The sequence below is a fragment of the Phodopus roborovskii genome, unplaced genomic scaffold (genome assembly GCF_943737965.1).
Source record: "Phodopus roborovskii unplaced genomic scaffold, PHOROB, whole genome shotgun sequence".
In the NCBI taxonomy this organism is placed as follows: domain Eukaryota; kingdom Metazoa; phylum Chordata; class Mammalia; order Rodentia; family Cricetidae; genus Phodopus; species Phodopus roborovskii.
In genome coordinates, this window is record NW_026126516.1 from 2,453,504 (window position 1) to 2,470,888 (window position 17,385).

General features: G+C 39.7%; 1 protein-coding gene across 1 annotated transcript in view; it reads right to left on the reverse strand.

Moving 5' to 3' along the window:
• LOC127231073 (cation channel sperm-associated auxiliary subunit beta) overlaps window positions 1–17,385 on the reverse strand; it is a 102,568-nt gene that overhangs the window by 54,857 nt on the left and 30,326 nt on the right. The window contains exons 5-9 of the mRNA XM_051196478.1: window positions 12,084–12,179; window positions 10,529–10,678; window positions 2,054–2,149; window positions 1,809–1,927; window positions 738–770 (exon numbers count right to left, since the gene is read on the reverse strand). Of these exons, the coding sequence (XP_051052435.1) occupies window positions 738–770; window positions 1,809–1,927; window positions 2,054–2,149; window positions 10,529–10,678; window positions 12,084–12,179 (494 nt within the window). The remainder of the gene's footprint in view (window positions 1–737; window positions 771–1,808; window positions 1,928–2,053; window positions 2,150–10,528; window positions 10,679–12,083; window positions 12,180–17,385) is intronic.

A 17,385-nucleotide genomic window follows, 5' to 3' on the forward strand; every position in this document is an offset into this window, starting at 1 on the left:
AATTGACTGAGTCTGAGCACGTGAATTTGAGATAAGATAAACGATTTCCATTTGTTCTTTCCATCATTTATTTGTTTTCTCTACTGATTTCCCAGTTCTCTGTTTCTCGTTTCCTCCCACTGATACTTTGATCTTGCAATTAATTCTAGTTGGTTCCTGAGAAGTAAGTGTGGTTTTTTTCTTTGTAGTGACTGTCTACAACACAGGACAGAAATTAAGGGGACACGACAAGGCCTGAGAATGAATAGTTATAATTTTGTGTCCCTTTCACTAGTGACGATGCATGCTATGTGTGTTGAAAACGGCCTTGTTGAATGTGACAGATATTTCATAACAGAGAAGGAAGTAAGCTAATAGCGGGAAAAGTGCCCCCAAAGGACAGAAACAGAGTTGTCAGATCTCATGGCAGTTTTTGTCCAAAATGGACAGATACAGGTTAGATACAGGGCAGGTGGGTTGGGAAGCAAAACTTCTCTCAGATTCCAGGCCTCACCCTTCCCACCTGGGCATCTCCAAGCAGAGCATGCCTGAGCAGTCTCCACAACCAAGAGAGAACCCACCAGAAGGAAAGACGGCTGCCGAAATGAGGAGGGCATGGTGGCTATGAAAATAAGTTTTTGTTTAAACTGAAAATAATTTTAAGGTAGCAGGAAACATCTAGATTGTGAATTATTGCTTTGCAACTTACCACAGAATGTGTATATTGTAAACCAATATTAGGAAATAAAAAGTCTTACCATTTCAAAACCACAAAAGTCTGCTCTTGACAGCTGGAGGAGGAAGGGGAGGAGGAGGAAGAGAGAGAAAATAAGAAAGTTAAAAATTTAGTTGCTTTTCAGAAGGTATAACAAACCTTTGTAGTTTAAGCTGTACCCCCCCCCCACACACACAAAGAGAGAGAGAGAGAGAGAGAGAGAGAGAGAGAGAGAGAGAGAGAGAGAGAGAGAGAGAGCACACTCATGTTTTCTTTTGTATTCCAGCAAATATATGGCCAAACATTAATGTAGCTTCTCATCCAGTCTCTTGATGGGAATTCATGGTATGTATATAGCTCTGTCTAAATATATATTTCTCTTTTCTTTGTCCCAGAGTTATCTTATTTCTTATTATCTTCCCATGTCTTTTTGTCTGAGGAAACTTTGTAGTCTCTGGAGCTAGGCCTGGATAAAAGTTCCCAACTTCATTATTCCTTGCTTCAGGTGTCAGGATGGCCTAGTGGTCTAAGGCGCCAGACTAATTTTTCCTTGCTTCTTGGTGGAATGATTTTCAGTTGCCCTACCATATAATTTCCCAACAGGATTGATTCCCAGTTATAGGAAGAACATTGGTGTCTGCTTTATTGTTGATTAGCTTGTGATTTTACACTCACATGTGGACAATATGCCATTTCAATATACTTGTACAGTGTGCATTTATTTTAGGATAATTGGGGTCTCTATCATCTTAGGCATGTATAATTTCTTTGACAATACTTAATTTTTGTTAGTTATATTATAACATCTAGCTATGTAAATTACATTGTAGCATTTTTGAAACATACTAGCCATTAAATAAACAGACAAGTAGAAGATAGATGATGTTTTTTCCATTACATATGTTTAAAATTTACTAGAAACGGTACAGCAACAATTCTAATGCCAATTTCAACTTGTATTTCAAAGACTATGAAGCAAAGAGAAAAGTTGTGGTATCATGTTTTCAATTTTTAGTTCTAAGATATACTATTCACAATTCAATCGTAAAACATTTCTTTTTATACCATAGTAGCTATTAAGAGTTATAAATGGATTACAAAATAATTTTCATACCTGTATGTGTGAAGAGACTGGATAACGGAGGTCATTACTTACAAAAAGACCCAAAGAGGTGAGGATGACTAAAAAGTGGTTTGTTAAAACCATATCTACCATTGTAAGCCCTTTGTGTTCTGAAGGAAGAAATCAAATCATGCCATAGGTTAGAAACAGTGAGCTCTTTAGAAAGACATTTCAGAAATACTAAAGGAGTTTCAGAATAAATGAAATCATGAAAATAATGAGAACCAGAGAATTACCTTCTTTAAGATGTAAATAGATATTATCTGTCAGGTCATACCATTTAGTTTCTTTATATTCCCAAAATCCAGAAATGGTCTTGCCTATGAAAACACCTACGAGGAAAGAGAAAGAAACTAGAGCTAGGCAACTTTGCAGAGTTGAATTCTGTGAACATAAACCTGCTCCATCTTCTAACACAGACTCTTCCACTCTGAATCAGTCATGGGTCTTAAGAACTGATGAGATAAATTCCCCCTCCCCACCTATAAAACACACACACACACACACACACACACACACACACACACACACACACACACCTGTGGGTGGAGTTAGGGAGTTCAAACTTCCTGAATAAAAGAATATCAAATATTTATTTAGGAACACTCACACAATGAAACTAGAGAGCCACTGTGGTTTTCTGCTCTGGAGTTATGGGATGCTGTGAATAGATCTCAGATCACCACCCACAGAGCATAAACACACACCAAATGTATTGGATGAATGACTTCTCCAAACTTCTTTCTTTCTTTCTATCTATCTATCTATCTATCTATCTATCTATCTATCCCTTGAACCATCAAAAATTGAAATTTCCAAATGAAAACAAATACATATTTGCATAGGTTATAAATACATACATACTATATGAGGGTATTAATTAGAATCGAATAGAAGTTATAGTCTAGTTAGTCCCACAATGGCTGTTTACCAAAGGAAAGTCCAGAAATGCAGTAGTTGTTCAGTCCATCACGCTGGATGTCCCAGGTTGTCTTGAGTATATGCCACAACCCTGAAGAGGTAGGCTGTAATGCCAGTGAAGGAATGCACTTGGTATTGATAACAAGGACATTTATGCAAAGAACAAAAGTTCCCTTCTTCCATGTCCTTTATTTAGGATGCTACCAAAGGGCATCCTAATAACTATTATCTCAAAACTTTTAGTATCTGAAATATGATAACCACTTATATTTCTTAATTGATGTTATATTGCATATAAAGAAATCAAGAAAGACAACACAAATATCTGCAAAAATACATTCTTAACAAAAGATCACAGAAACAATAATCTTAATTTATTCAAATGGTCACATGGCATTAGCTGTCTTCACCTACTTCCCTTTCTGTATTTTTTTCTACCCTGGGCAAAACTTCAGAAAGTCTTGGCTCTTTTCCTGGAGGATTGACCCATACACTCATTCCTGAAGGTCCTGTGTCTTTTGTCATCCTGCCTGGATTAGGTTGTTGCAGTTTGCCCTCGACATTAACCAAAGGACAAAGGAGTCCCAAGAGACACCCTAAAGGGCCTTCTGCATTTCAGACATATTTTTTTTTTAACCTCTGTAGTAGAGAAGGAATCCAATTTTTTTCCCTTGGGATTCTAAATCAATAACCCTCCTAACACTCCTTTCTTATCTGTAGGCTTAAGGGGATCAGAACCCAAAGTGGCCGGGGGATAGTCTTAGCTTCCATTTAATGGAATGCTTATTGTTCTCCTAACAGTAGTACTCCTTTATTTGGAACCAAAACTTCTATGACAGCAGAATTAAGGTCATGGGAATAGGAAACAAATTTTTCCTATTGAGTCAGTAGGGGTGATAGCATGTGGAACTGTTCCATTTTACCCCTAAGCCCTGAACTCATGGATCCTGGATATGGGAGAGACTATACCATATATTTGATGCTGATGCAAAGCATATCCACCTTCTGGAGACTCTTGTCCCAGCCATCCAGTCTAATGCCACCTAATCTGTGCTATAACTGTCTTCAAAAGGTCATCCCACCACTCTATTAGGCAAGCTGCTTCAGGATGCTGAGGATCCTATTAAAATAAGTGGATTCCACAATCTTAGGCCCACTGTCACACTTCTCTGTCTGTGAAGTAAGTAATACCGTGGGGGAATATCACAATGGTGGATAAGGCATTCTGTAAGTTCACAGATGGTGGTTTGGCAGAAGTAATGCACGCAGGAAAGGCAAATACATAACTAGAATAAGTACCCACTCCAGGAAGGCAAAGCACTGTCCTTTCACTTGTGGAATTTTTCAATGTAAGTCAACCTGCCACCAGTTCCATAATTTCTGAGCCTGGGGAATGGTGCCATATCTCAAGCACAGTATTGTTCTCTGCTGTTGGCAGATCTGGTACTCAGCAGCAGCTGTGTCCTGGTCAGCCTTGGCAAGTCAAGCTCTTGTATAACCTGTATCTCTTCTAGCACAGTCACCTCATTCATGGGATCATTGGTTAGTGACAAAAATGGAAGGGGACATAGGATAAATGTTCATGCAAAGGATCATCCTATCTACTTTGTTATTGTTTGGATCTCCTCACCTCTGAAGTCACTTTTTATTGGCCATTTACATGTGATACAGGGACCTTCCCATCCTTTACCGATGTGGAGAGATTTATCCAAATACTTCTTCCCCAGATGTCTTTCTCACAAAGTTTCCACCATCCTCTTTCCAGTCCCTGTTATCTAGCCAGTCCATTGACTAAGGAGCATGAATCAGAGAATAATCACACATCTGGCTATTTCTCCTTCCAAACAAAATATATGACCATGTATACTGCCTGAAGATCTGCCAACTTATAATATTTGCCTTTGTTGGTATCTTAAGCATTGTCGCAGAAAGAGGTTATAATGCTGGAGTGGTCTACTTCTGAGTGGTGCTTGCATATTTTGCAGAACTATTCGTAAACCAGGCCCTAGTATTCTCTTCCTAGTCAACTGATCACATGGCACAACCCATTAGGCTATATGATGGGAGATGTCATTCTGTAAATATGTTTCTCTTATTGGTTAATGAATAAAGCATTGTTGGCAAATAGGAAGACAAGATATGCGAGACTAGAAGAAGGAGGATTCTGGGAGATTTAGGAGGGGGAGTCAAGATGTAGGGACTTGAGAGAAAAAGGTCTGGACTCTCTCTCTCTGGAAAGATAAGACCATTTGGAAACACTTAGATTAATAGAAATGGATTAATATTTAAGACAGAGCTAGCCAATAAGAAACACTAGTATCAGGCCAACAGCTTTATATCTAATACATTGTCTTTGTGTGTTATTTGGGGCTGTTGGTGCTGTGGGACCAGGGTTGTGGGAAAACTTCTTGTAACAAAATGGCGCCTGCAACATAGGTACTAAGATCTTCCACTTAAAACTTAACGGAAGCTTAAGAAAGAATTTTAAAAACAGAATAACAGAGACAAACAAAGTCTTCTTGGTAGCAGCATTTTTCTCGGTTGTGCTCTGTTTTACTAGAGAGAATCAGAGACTTGCGTGGCTCCTTTAAGGGAGGTTTCCTGACTTGGCATAAGCAGCAAATTCTGCTAACAACTTAATAGAGCTGGCAATGGCAGTGACCACATCTCCAAGCCAGCAGCATGCTGCTGGATGGTAGCATAGACCAAGGCAGTGAGCACAGCTCTCAATGCTGGTGGTAAACATACCCATCTTGGATAGACCTTGGCTAAAACAGCCGTGGCTTTAATTTTAACAATGTTGTTTAGCAGATAAAAGACTCATGGGCAGAAAAAGATAAAGATTTACAGTAAAGACAGATTCAGATTAAAGTGTGTTTAAAAATATACATAGGCTTGGGAAGGAAGAAGAAATAGGATAAAGTGCTTTAAAAAATTGAAAGAAAGAAAGTAACTGGGTGTGGTGGTACACACCTTTAATTCCAGCACTCAGGAGGCAGAGGCAAGCAGATCTCCATGATTTTAAAGTGAATCTGGTGTACAGAGTAAATTCCAGGACAGCAAAAGTTACACAGAGAAATCCTGTCTCAATAAATGAAAAAAATAGAAGTAAAAGAAATAGAGTAATAAAAAAATCCATGTAAAAATGGAAAATACACAGAGTCTGGATACTGTATGCTATTGTGTTGTCTTTGAATTGCTCAATAGCTAAGGAAGGAACAACAATTGCTACAATACACTTGGTTATCAATGCTGCTGAATTAATAATCCAATTTATATATTTTAAAACTGTTTTGACTTCAAAATTTATGCTAAGGACAGATAACTGGGGAAAAGAATTTGTATTTTTGTTTTCACAGAAAAAGAAAAGCTGTGGATTCCTTCCACACTAGCATGGTTTGATCAAGCAAGACACCCTGAAATAGTGTTCCAGGTGATCCAACATTCAAAACAGCTGGGACAAGGCAGCTTTGAAGACCACTACAGCCAGGATTTCTGCATCTTCTTAGGATCCCCAAGACAGCACCCTCTACCAGCAGGAAGCAGTTTGGAAAGAACAATGCCCAAATTCCCACATATTGTCTATAAATGTTTATTTTCATTTAAATGGGGTTGGTTATAAATGATTAATGACCACAAGCAATCTTTTTTTAAAGGTAAAAGGAGATTATGGTATAGAAATGAAAACTTTGTTTTGGAATAGATTTTCATTTATTAATACAATTTAAGGTCAACTTTGTGATACATATATTTTTCCTCTTGTTTAAGTATTGTGTTTATATAGATCATTTAAAAATGTAATGTATAATTTAGTACAGATTATAGATAGTTACCTATAATAGTCAAAGCTTATAGTTAAGTTAGCTTGGTTTTCTAGATATACAGAAATATATTTCAAATGGATAGGCATTCTTCAAACCTTTCAAAGACCTACAGAATATGGCATTTAAAATGGTTTAGGGTTTTTCTTGACAGTGAGACATAACTGCTCCTGGCAACACCATCTGTGTCAGAAGGGAAGATGGACATTGAAGAAACTCATTGGGGAGTTTACTTCCAATATGGCATGACTAGCCATTTGGGCAAAATACTGCTTTTGTATGGACTGTTTGACTTCATGTTGCATAAAATGGACGTGCAGGACCCACAGCAAAGAGACTGTTGAAACAAGATGGACGGTGCTACAGGGTTCCTGCTATATGGAAGAGTCTGACAGATATTCTTCAGGACACAGAGAAAAGTGACTGACAAACTGCCAACACAGGTGGATAGTTAAAATTTCATTCTTTGCCGAGGAGTCTGCCAGACACACTATGGCCTTCAGGCTGAAGATGGAACATTACAGAAGAACTTCAGATGACTGACGAGGTGAGCTGTCTCTGTTATTTCTAGAGTTTATATACTCTCCTTCTGTGGTCTTTGATAGAGTTGAAGACAGATAGTTATGGTTATAGTTTTCCTTAGTTATGATTAAAGATAAGTTACATATAAGACTTTAGACACAGGATAGAATAGATGATAGAATATTTTCTTTAGATCCTGCTAAATGTTAATGGACTAAATATTGTTAACAATAGTTCTTATTTGATAACTGTTTTGTTGTATATTTTACTATGTTAAAGTTAAAACCCTTCTTTTTACTTTAGACAGAAAAGAGGAGATGATGGGAGATGTCATTCTGTAAATATGTTTCTCTTATTGGTTAATGAATAAAGCACTGTTGGCAATAGGAAGGCAAGATAGGAGGGACTAGGAGACAAGGAGGATTCTGGGAGATTTAGGAGGGGACTCAAGATGTAGGGACTTGAGAGGAAGCAGTCTAGACCCTCTCTCCAGTATGATAAGACCACGTGGAAATACTTAGATTGATAGAAATGGATTAATATTTAAGACAAAGCTACCCAATAAGAAACAATAGTAACAGGCCAACAGCTTTATATCTAATACAGCGTCTCTGTGTGGTATTTGGGGTTGTTGGTGCTGTGGAACCAGGCTAGCAGAAAAACTGATTGTAACAGCTGTAGGTGCATACTTGGGAACAGGCAGCATTGTAATGGGGTAGAAACTGCAGGCATTTGGTAAACTTATTCTTGCAACTTGTTTATGCCTTCAGAACCAGCTCAGTTTTGATCACACATATGCCACTTCCATTTGATAACAGATTGCCACTCTGCATATCTTACTTTATGTCTGGGCAGGTCTCCCAGCTCATGATGGGCAGCTCAGTTTGCATGATAACTTGGTGGCCTATGGTCAAATGTTCAGTTTCCACTAAAGGCCATTAGCAGGCCTAGAGTTCTCTCATCTCTAAAGGAGAGAAAAGTTGTCTACAGATGATGGTAGAGTCTTGCTCCAAAATCCCAGAGGTGCCTTCTGTGATTCTTCTATATGGGCCTGCTGAGGGTTCCAAACATCATCTCTGACCGCATCTAGTGAGATGATCATGTGGTTTTTCTTTCAGTTTGTTTATATGATGGATCACACTGACAGATTATTATATGGCTAAACCCCTCCTTTAACTGAAGGGTCACAATGCTTCATGGGCTCACTGGGAATCAATGTCAGCTCTGAACCAGTATCCAATAGGTCTTCTGATGAGGTCCAAATAAGAAAATGGACCGTTCCTCATCTTGTAAATCCTGCCGTTGCTAAGAACCAGGGTGATCACATGGCTGGGGAGCGTGTTGATGGGTTGAAAGGGAATAAAAGCTCCAGGCTGTTGCACATAACCCTTTTGATCCTATTCAGACATGACATGCTCTCCTGTCCTCTGTTCTGAAGACTTCTCTCACAGTTACCACCACTATTAGCTCCCTAATTCCTCATTTTCCACCACTTAATCTCCACCTCATTCCTCTATCTTTCCCATCTCCCAGGATATATTCCTTCATCATAGTGTCCTTGAAACTGTAGTGTGTGTGTGTGTGTGTGTGTGTGTGTGTGTGTGTGTGTGTGTGTAGCCCAGATAGCTTTGCATGCAAATATTGTTCTGGTTCAGTCTTTATGTTTTCTGAAGCACCATAAATACTGGACAATTACTAAGATATTCATTTCAGATATATTCTGCCAATTTCAAGAGTCAGGGTGATGTTGCAGCTAGACAGGGCATCCTGGGACAGGTTCTGTATAAGCTCCTGACTTCCCCACACCTCCCTGCTTTGTGTGTCTCCCACCCTGAATCTCACCATTGGGCTTATATGCTGCAGGCAGCTCTGCTGCCCAGCACTCTGCATCTTCCAGCAGAGTAAGCACCTCAGGCCTCAGCTGCAGGGGCTCCATACTGGAGGCCAACAGTCCTGGTCAGTTATGGCTCATTTCTGAAGGAGCTCCAGGACATCTTCCTGTCATAGGTAACAACTGGGTAGGACTTCTGGGCTTTAAGACTGTGGGCAGCGCTGTTGCCCATGCGTCCCAGCATGGCAAGCAGCACTGGCTGCAGCTGCAGGGGCTCCATGCCAGGAGCCAGCCAGTGGGCCTCAGCCGCCCCCAATTCCAGAATACAGTTTCTAATGAAAGGACTTGAGTGGCTGGAGAGGCAAGAAATGTGGATCAGATAAAGAATACTCCACGTGAAATCCCGTAGCTGGGAAGCAGATATTTAACTCCACTTTGACACAGCCTAGACTAAACCATACATTGAGTTGAAACTTAAGTTTCATATATAATTCTCAGAAGGGAAGAGGCTGGGGGTTGAATTAATGATTGATCACTCCCATGTAGTGAAGCCTCCATGAATATCTGTAATTCCAGGCTTGTGGGGGGGGGGATTCAGATTGGCATGCATACCACGTCTTGAGAGACAGTGTAATGCAATGCCATGGAACGGGACTTCTTGTGATTGGGACCTGTCTAGACCTTACTCTTGGGACCTCTTTAATTGGCTCTTCCCCTGCATCCTTTATAACAGATTGACAATACTCAGGTAAATATGCATGAGAGGTTCCCTGAGGTCTGTGAAGAGTCTAACCAAGTCTTGAATTTAAGAAGGGGCTTATAGGATCCTTCAGTTTATAGCAGCCAGGTTAGACACTTAGGTCTCAACCTGCCTCCTGTGACTGGAACCTGAAATGGGAGCTAGTCTCTTTAACTTGTGAGAACTGATGCTGACTCTATGTACCTACTGCCACAGTTGAATTAAATCACAGGCTGCCCACTTGGCATCTTTAGTAACCAGAAAAATTGCTCAGTGTGGGAAAGCTGTACATTTGATGCCACAAGTGTAAGAAATGGGTGCTTAGAGAAAAACAACTATTTTCCTCCATACGCCACTAGATATTTAACAACAATTGGAAAATACACATTTAATAAATACAATAAGATAGTGAGTGTCTCAGTCATAACTATACTGATTTGTACATAGCAGAAAAAAAAGATACACAGGAAGCAATAAACCATCTCTGGGAAGACGCAACAGACTTACAAAACCAGAACAGGTGAATCAAGACAGCTGCATACTATGTGATTGACTTTGTTGATTGGTTTTGAAACAGGGTCTAACAAGTGGCTCAGGTTAACCTTAAATTCAATTGCATTGTCTCAGATATCCAAGTAACTAGGATTATAGGCAGAAATATACCATCATGCCCAGGTATAAGTCACCATTTGTATGACATGAGGCCACAACAAAGGAGTAGCTTTCCTAGCAGATCACAGTAGCAAGTACAAGAGGCAGAGAAACAAACAATAAATTTTATTCTCTGTATGCTTTTAGTGTGGATTTCCACTTAAAGCCACCCCTATCCACTATAAAGCAGCAGTAACTTCAAACATTCAATCAGAATGTAACTTACCATTAGATGATGAGCTCAAAATAAAGCCCAGCAATGCCACATCATTGGCACAGGGGCACTTTGTCACTTTGATATCTATCACATGTGGATACAATTTCTGGACATGTGTTTTACTTAGTGTAGTTCCAAGATTCCACTGAAGAATGGGCTCTGTGCAGACAAATTTAGGCATTTATTTACATCACGCCGGTACTCTTGAAACTGGAACACCACTATTTTCTTTAAAGGTTGTAGAATAACTATGTAAAAGAAAAATTTGATGTCCAAGGCAGGTAGGGATATCATGGAGAATGGAGAGATAGTCCATGGCTAAGAACATGGGCTGTTCTTTCGTGGGGCCTGGGTTTGATTCTCAGCACCCACAGAGCACCTCAGTATTGTCGGAAGCCACAGTTCCAGCAGATCTGATACTCTTCTGAGCACCTAGGGCACCAGGCACACACCTGATGCACAGGCATGTATAGTGAGAAAACACCCATAAACATAAAAACTTAAAACCCAGGTATAATCTGACCTCACTATTCATCAGATAAAAATGGGTCAGTTTCATTGTGCAAAGGAGGAAGAATGAAATTCCCTTGAGAATACTCTGGAAAGGTCATAATGATGAAGGCCATCTAGGATTAGAGACATTACTTTAGCCACACATGGAAAATACATGTTTACGTGGGTTGTGCTTAGAATTACAGAGCTGGAACACAGAACAGTGATATTTGTAATTTAGGGATCTGCTTCTGCTTCAAAAGCACACATCTCCTTTTGCTCCTTTTTGCAATCCCATAAAAGCAGCAGCAGGTAAGTAAAAAGGGAATAAACTCAGCGTATAAGAAGAGAAAAGGGACTTTATCATCATTTAACAGGAGACTAAGGTATCTAGGAAACAGAAGTTGGGAGAGGATTAACAGAAAAAGCAATCCATCTTCAGCCTATCAAAAACCACATAGCCCCTTCCTATGGAAATCACGTCGTTTTTACAATTCCCCTGCTTTCACTTTGGCCAAACTCTAACTCAGAAGTTCCCTCTTTTCTCCACATCTTTATCCCCTCTCTGAGCAGCATTCCATGAAATGCTAGAATAAGTGGGGCTCTCCTGGGGATCCATGGAGCCCGAGCATCACTGGAACTGCACTCTTACTCACCAGGCTGGAGGAGGAAATGATCCTCTGTGAAAGACAAGGCTTACGGTTTTAGAACTTAGAATACCTACATGAATACTGAACAGGTTGAAGCTAAAGTAAAATTTTCATATATAAAAATGTGCATCAGAAGAAGGGGTCCTCTCAGATCCTCAAGCAGGCCAATCCTATTTCTGCATACTAATTTTATATATATATATATATATATATATATATATATATATATAATCAGCAAATATGTATATATATGTATACATATACATATACATACATACATATATACATACATACATACATATATATATTTGCTCCATCAGGCTGTGGTCCTGGTCACCAGGGATTTAGCACTCTATGGTAGTCATCAACGTTTTTTTCAAAGACTATGTGAGTTCCATTCTAGTTTATATGATGATATTTACCTCGGACAAGATCCAATAGAGTTCCTTCAGTATTATAAATATTTAGTCCTTCATGCATCGTGACCTTTATTATCCATTCTTCTACAGCTGCAATGTCTAAAAATAAAAGATAAACACCTTTTTACATGTCATGTGGATGGAATGGAAGCCATGCGAATAATACCGACAGGTATATCTTTTCATTTTACAACCATTTTGACTACATCTATGTGTCAAATTTTACACATTTTCTGCAAACTTATTTTCTGATGAAATAATGGAAAAGAATTATGAAAGGATTCTACTACCACAGCAATGCACCTCAATGGTAATAATTCAGCCCCTAATGTCTTTCCTGTAGCTACAACAAGGGAAAAGTAAATCATAACCCTTTGATGAAACACTATAATATCACTTTAAGTACCTGTCAAAGAAATTACAGGATCTGAGGGTGGCATTCTTATCAAACTAGTGACTGTGTGTGAAGCAGAAAGGATATTTCTAAACACATTCTGCAAGATTAGCAATACCCTGATATCAAACCAGTAAAGGCAGACAATAAAGAGAAAACTCCAAGCCAACACCCCTGATGAACCCAAACAAATAATAGAACGCTGGGACCTGAGAGATGACTCAGTGATTAAGAGCACTTGCTGCTCTTCTAAAGGATCCAGATTCAGTTCCCAGCAACCACATGACCACCACAGCCACTTGTAACTCCAGTCCCAGGGCTTCAAACACCATCTTCTGGCTCCTGAGAGGTCTGTACATACATGGTGCACATGCATATGCATAGACAGAGTACTCACACATACAATAAGCATAAATAAATATTAATTGTACATAGATCCACAAGGATGATCCCAACTAACAATGTAAGCAATAGTGGACAGGCTACCTTAAATGCTCTTCCCCTATAATGATAATGGTAACTGCCTTATATGCCATCCTAGAGCCTTCATTCAGAAGCAGAGATCCACAGCTAAGCACTGAGCCAAACTTCTGTAACCCAGTTTCAGATAGGCAGGAGTGACGAACAAAGAGGTCAAGACCACGCTGGCAAAACCCACAGAAAGAGATGACCCGAGCAAGTAGGACTCATGGACCCCAGTTTGAAAGCTGGGGAAACAACATAGAACCAACCAGGCCCCCTGAACGTGGGTGTCAGCTAGGAGGACTGGGCTGCCTATGGGGCATCTAGCAGTAGAACCAGGATGCATCCCTAGTGCACTAAGGGACTTTGGGAACCATTCCCCACGGAGGAATACTCCCTTAGCCCACTCCCCAGAGACACTGGGGAGGGTCTAGGCCCTTCCCCAAATGACTTGATAGGTTTTGATGATCCCTCACCCTCCGTGGGGAGTGCACGGGGGATGGGATATGGGGTTTGGTGGGGGGTGTGGGAGGATGATAAGGAGAGGGAACTGGGATTGCTATGTAAAATAAGATTGCTTCTAATTTAAATAAAATAAAAATTACTAGAAAACATGTCAATAGCACAGTATTCTCATGGACTTCATCCCAGAGATTCAAGGATAGTTCAATAACAAGAAAGCAAACAACAGAGTTTAAAATGGGCAGTTCACAAAAGAAGACATGAAAATGGCCAGCTGGTTTATAAAACACCACTAATCACCTTGGGAATGTGTTTTCAAACAATGGCACAGTTTCTACAACGCCTCGTAGAATGGCCATAGTCAAAACAACAAAAGATAATAAGTTCTGGTAAGGGTGTTGGGAACTAGTAACCCTTCAACACTGCTATGTGGTAAATCAATACCATCAGGAAAAACAGTATGGAGATGTCTCAAAATGTTAAAAAAAGTAATCCAGCAATCCTACCACTGGCTATGTAGCCAAAAGAAGTGAAATCAATGTGTCAAGGAAATGCCTGCCTGCCTCCATTTTACTTTTGTAGTATTATTCACAATAATCAGAACAGGCACTCACGCAAAATTTCCATTTTCATTGGGATGAATGCTGGAAATGTAGTATACTACACACTCATATGAAGACTGTGAAATATTGTTATTTGAGACAACAGGGATGAATCTGGAGAACATTATATTAGGTGAAATAACCCAGGAATAGAATGACAAATACCAACATGGTCTCACTCACACGTAGAATGTAAAGGAGTTGCCTTTATAGGACAGAAGTGAATGTGGTTCCCAGAGTCTCGTAGGTTAAGTGCTAGGGAGAGATAGGAGGATGTTAGTCAGGAGACATGGATATACTTAGATGGAAGGATGGAGAGGGCTAGAATAGGCAGACAAACAGAGTCATAAATAAAGAGAGATTGCTGGGGTCAGGTATATGGGAGAGATGATAGTGACTGAGGAGAAAAGACTTGGTGATGACTACAAAAGTACATACAATTTCTACCCTTGGTGATGAAATGATCTACATTTGAACTGGAAGATTATTGTACAATCATGCGGTAAGGCTGTTTTAAAGAGAAATCACTGTCAGCATGTTTGGTCCATATATTTAACCCTAGCACTCTGGAGGCAGAGGCAGCAAGATCTTTTTGTCTTCGAAGCCAAATTCCAGGCCAGTGAGAGCTACATGGTTAGACCCAGTTTCAATAAAATAAAATATTAAGGCCCAATGTTCTACTAAGGATAAACTCACTGAAATATTTTGTATAAGGTCAGACACAGGACTGATCTCCAAAATAAATAAAGAACTCAAGAAATCTGACATCAAAATGCCAAATAATGTAATTAAATTTGGTTACAGATCTAAACAGAGAATTCACAACAGAAGAATCTCAAATAGGTATTGCTCAACACCCTTAGCCATCAGAGAAATGCAAATCAAAATGAGTCAGAATGGCTAAGATCAAAAACAGCAATGATAGTTTATGCTGGAGAGGGTGTGGAATATGGGGAACTCTCTTCCATTGCTGGTGTGAGTACAAACTTGTAGAGCCACGTTGGAAATCAGTATGGTTGTTCCTCACAAAATAGCCTTACCATTCTTGGGCATATACCCACAGACTGCACACTCATACCACAAGGATATTTGCTCAGCTATGTTCACAGTAGCATTATTTGTAATAGGCAGAACCTGGAAACAACCTAGATGCCCCTCAATCCAATAATGGATAAAGGAAATGTGGTACATTCACACAACTGAGTACTACTCAGAAGTAAAAAAATCAATGACATGGTAAAATTTGCAGGCAAATGGAAGAAATTAGAAAAAAAAAACACTCCTGAGTGAGATAATACAGACCCAGAAAGACAAACACATTATGTACTCATTCATAAATGGGCATTAGATGTAAAGCAAAGGATAACCAAACTATAGAGTCCATGACCCTAGAGAATCTAGGTAACAAGGAGAACCCTAAGAGAGGCATGCATGGATCTCCCTATGAAGAGGAAATAGACAAGATCTCCTGAGAAAATTGGGAATGTGGAGGTGGGGGAGAATAGGGGAGAAGGAGAGGTGAAAAGAAGGAGGGGGAGTAGAACATGAGGAAACAGGATGTTTCAGATGGGGGAAAGGACAGAGTGGGGGGAGCAAGGAAAGAGATATCTTGATTGAGAGAGCCATTATGGAGCTAGCGGGAAACCTGGCACTAGGGAAATTCCCAGGAATGGACGAGGATAATCCCAGTTAAGATCATAAGCATCAGTGGAGAGGGTGACTCTACCAGCCTTCCCTATAATCATATTGATGACTACTTTAATTGCCATTATAGAACCTTCATCCAGCAACTGATGGAAGCAGATGTAGAGATCCACAGCTAAGCACATGGTGGAGCTCCCAGAGTCCAGCTGAAGATAGGAAGGAACAATGATATGACAAAAGTCAAGACCATAATGTAAAAACCCGCAGAAACAGTTGACCTGAGCTACTGGGAGCTCACTGACTCTGAACTGATAGCAGCGGGCGAGGGTACCTACATAGACCAAAATATGTCTGAATGTGGGTGACAGTTGTGTTGCTTGGACCATCTGTGGGGCCACTGGCAGTGGTACTGGAATTTACCCCTAGTGCTTGAACTGGCTTTCTGTAGCTCGTTCTCTTTGGAGGGCTACACCTTGCTCAGCCTAGATATGGGGGGAGGGCCTTGATCCTGCCTCAAAGCGATGTGCCAAACTTTGTTGACTCCCCATTGGAAGCCTTACCTTCTCTGAGGAGTGGATGGGGGGTGTGATGGGAGAAATGTGAGGGGAGTGGGAGAAGGGGAGGGAGTGGGAACTGGGATTGATATGTAAAACGAGAAAAGATTGTTTTAAAAAATAAATTATGAAAATAAAAGAAATAAGAGTGAGTGTCAACTAGTTAAAATGTATAGGTAAACACTGAAAAAATTAAGACATAAAAAATGTCCCTATAGTAGAAGTAAAATAGAATCACAAAAGCAATTAATGTTAAGATGAAGACAGAAAAACAGGGAATAGTAAACCTGGAGGTAACTAACAAGTAAAACTTTATTCCCATTTGCAAGATGGTAGATTTCAGTAGAACCCAATAAACAAGTATGTTAAGTATAAATGCTCTATAATAACAATTGAAAGACCGAGTTATCAGAAAATGAAACACAAATAGCTGAGAAATATAATAAAAGTGTCCAAGGTCCTTAGATATCAGGGGAATGCAAATTAAACTTACTTTCAGATATCATCTTACCCCTGTGAGAATGGCCTAAGCTATGGATATACAATAGAAGAATTAATTGTCAAAATTGTACCCATAGTCATATTATTTCACAGACGAATGAAAGTACAATTTAAAGATTCTAAATTTTAAGACGAGCCTTTTTGACAACAAATAAATCACAAAACATTAAAAAAAACCCTCCATTACTTCAGGCATGCAGGTTTCACATAGTATGGCTGCATGTGGACAACCTTGGGCATCAATCTGTGACTTCTATCTTGTTTGAAGCAGATCTTTTTTGATATTTTGTAGGGCAGAGACATCTCTGGGAATTCTCATGGTCTGTCTCCATCTGTCCATAGGAACACTGGATTATACATGCACACTACAAAATGGAGCTTTACATGTCTCCTGGGGATGTGACCTCAGCTCCTCTATGCACGTTACGCACAGTCAATTTTTAGAAGACGAACAAAGGGTAGAGGTAGTGGTATTGTCCATGTCATCTCTCACAGCTACAGCTTCTGTCTTTATGATGACAGTTCCTTAGCTGTCACTCTGCAACTTAATTGCTGTGACAGATCTGGATGATAACTGAGGACAGTGATTAATTCTCTGTACCAATTCCTAACCTCAGTTTTATGGCCTTTGCTCAGATACACCATGGGGAAAGCTTCTCTAACTGACCAGGGCTACAAACAAACAA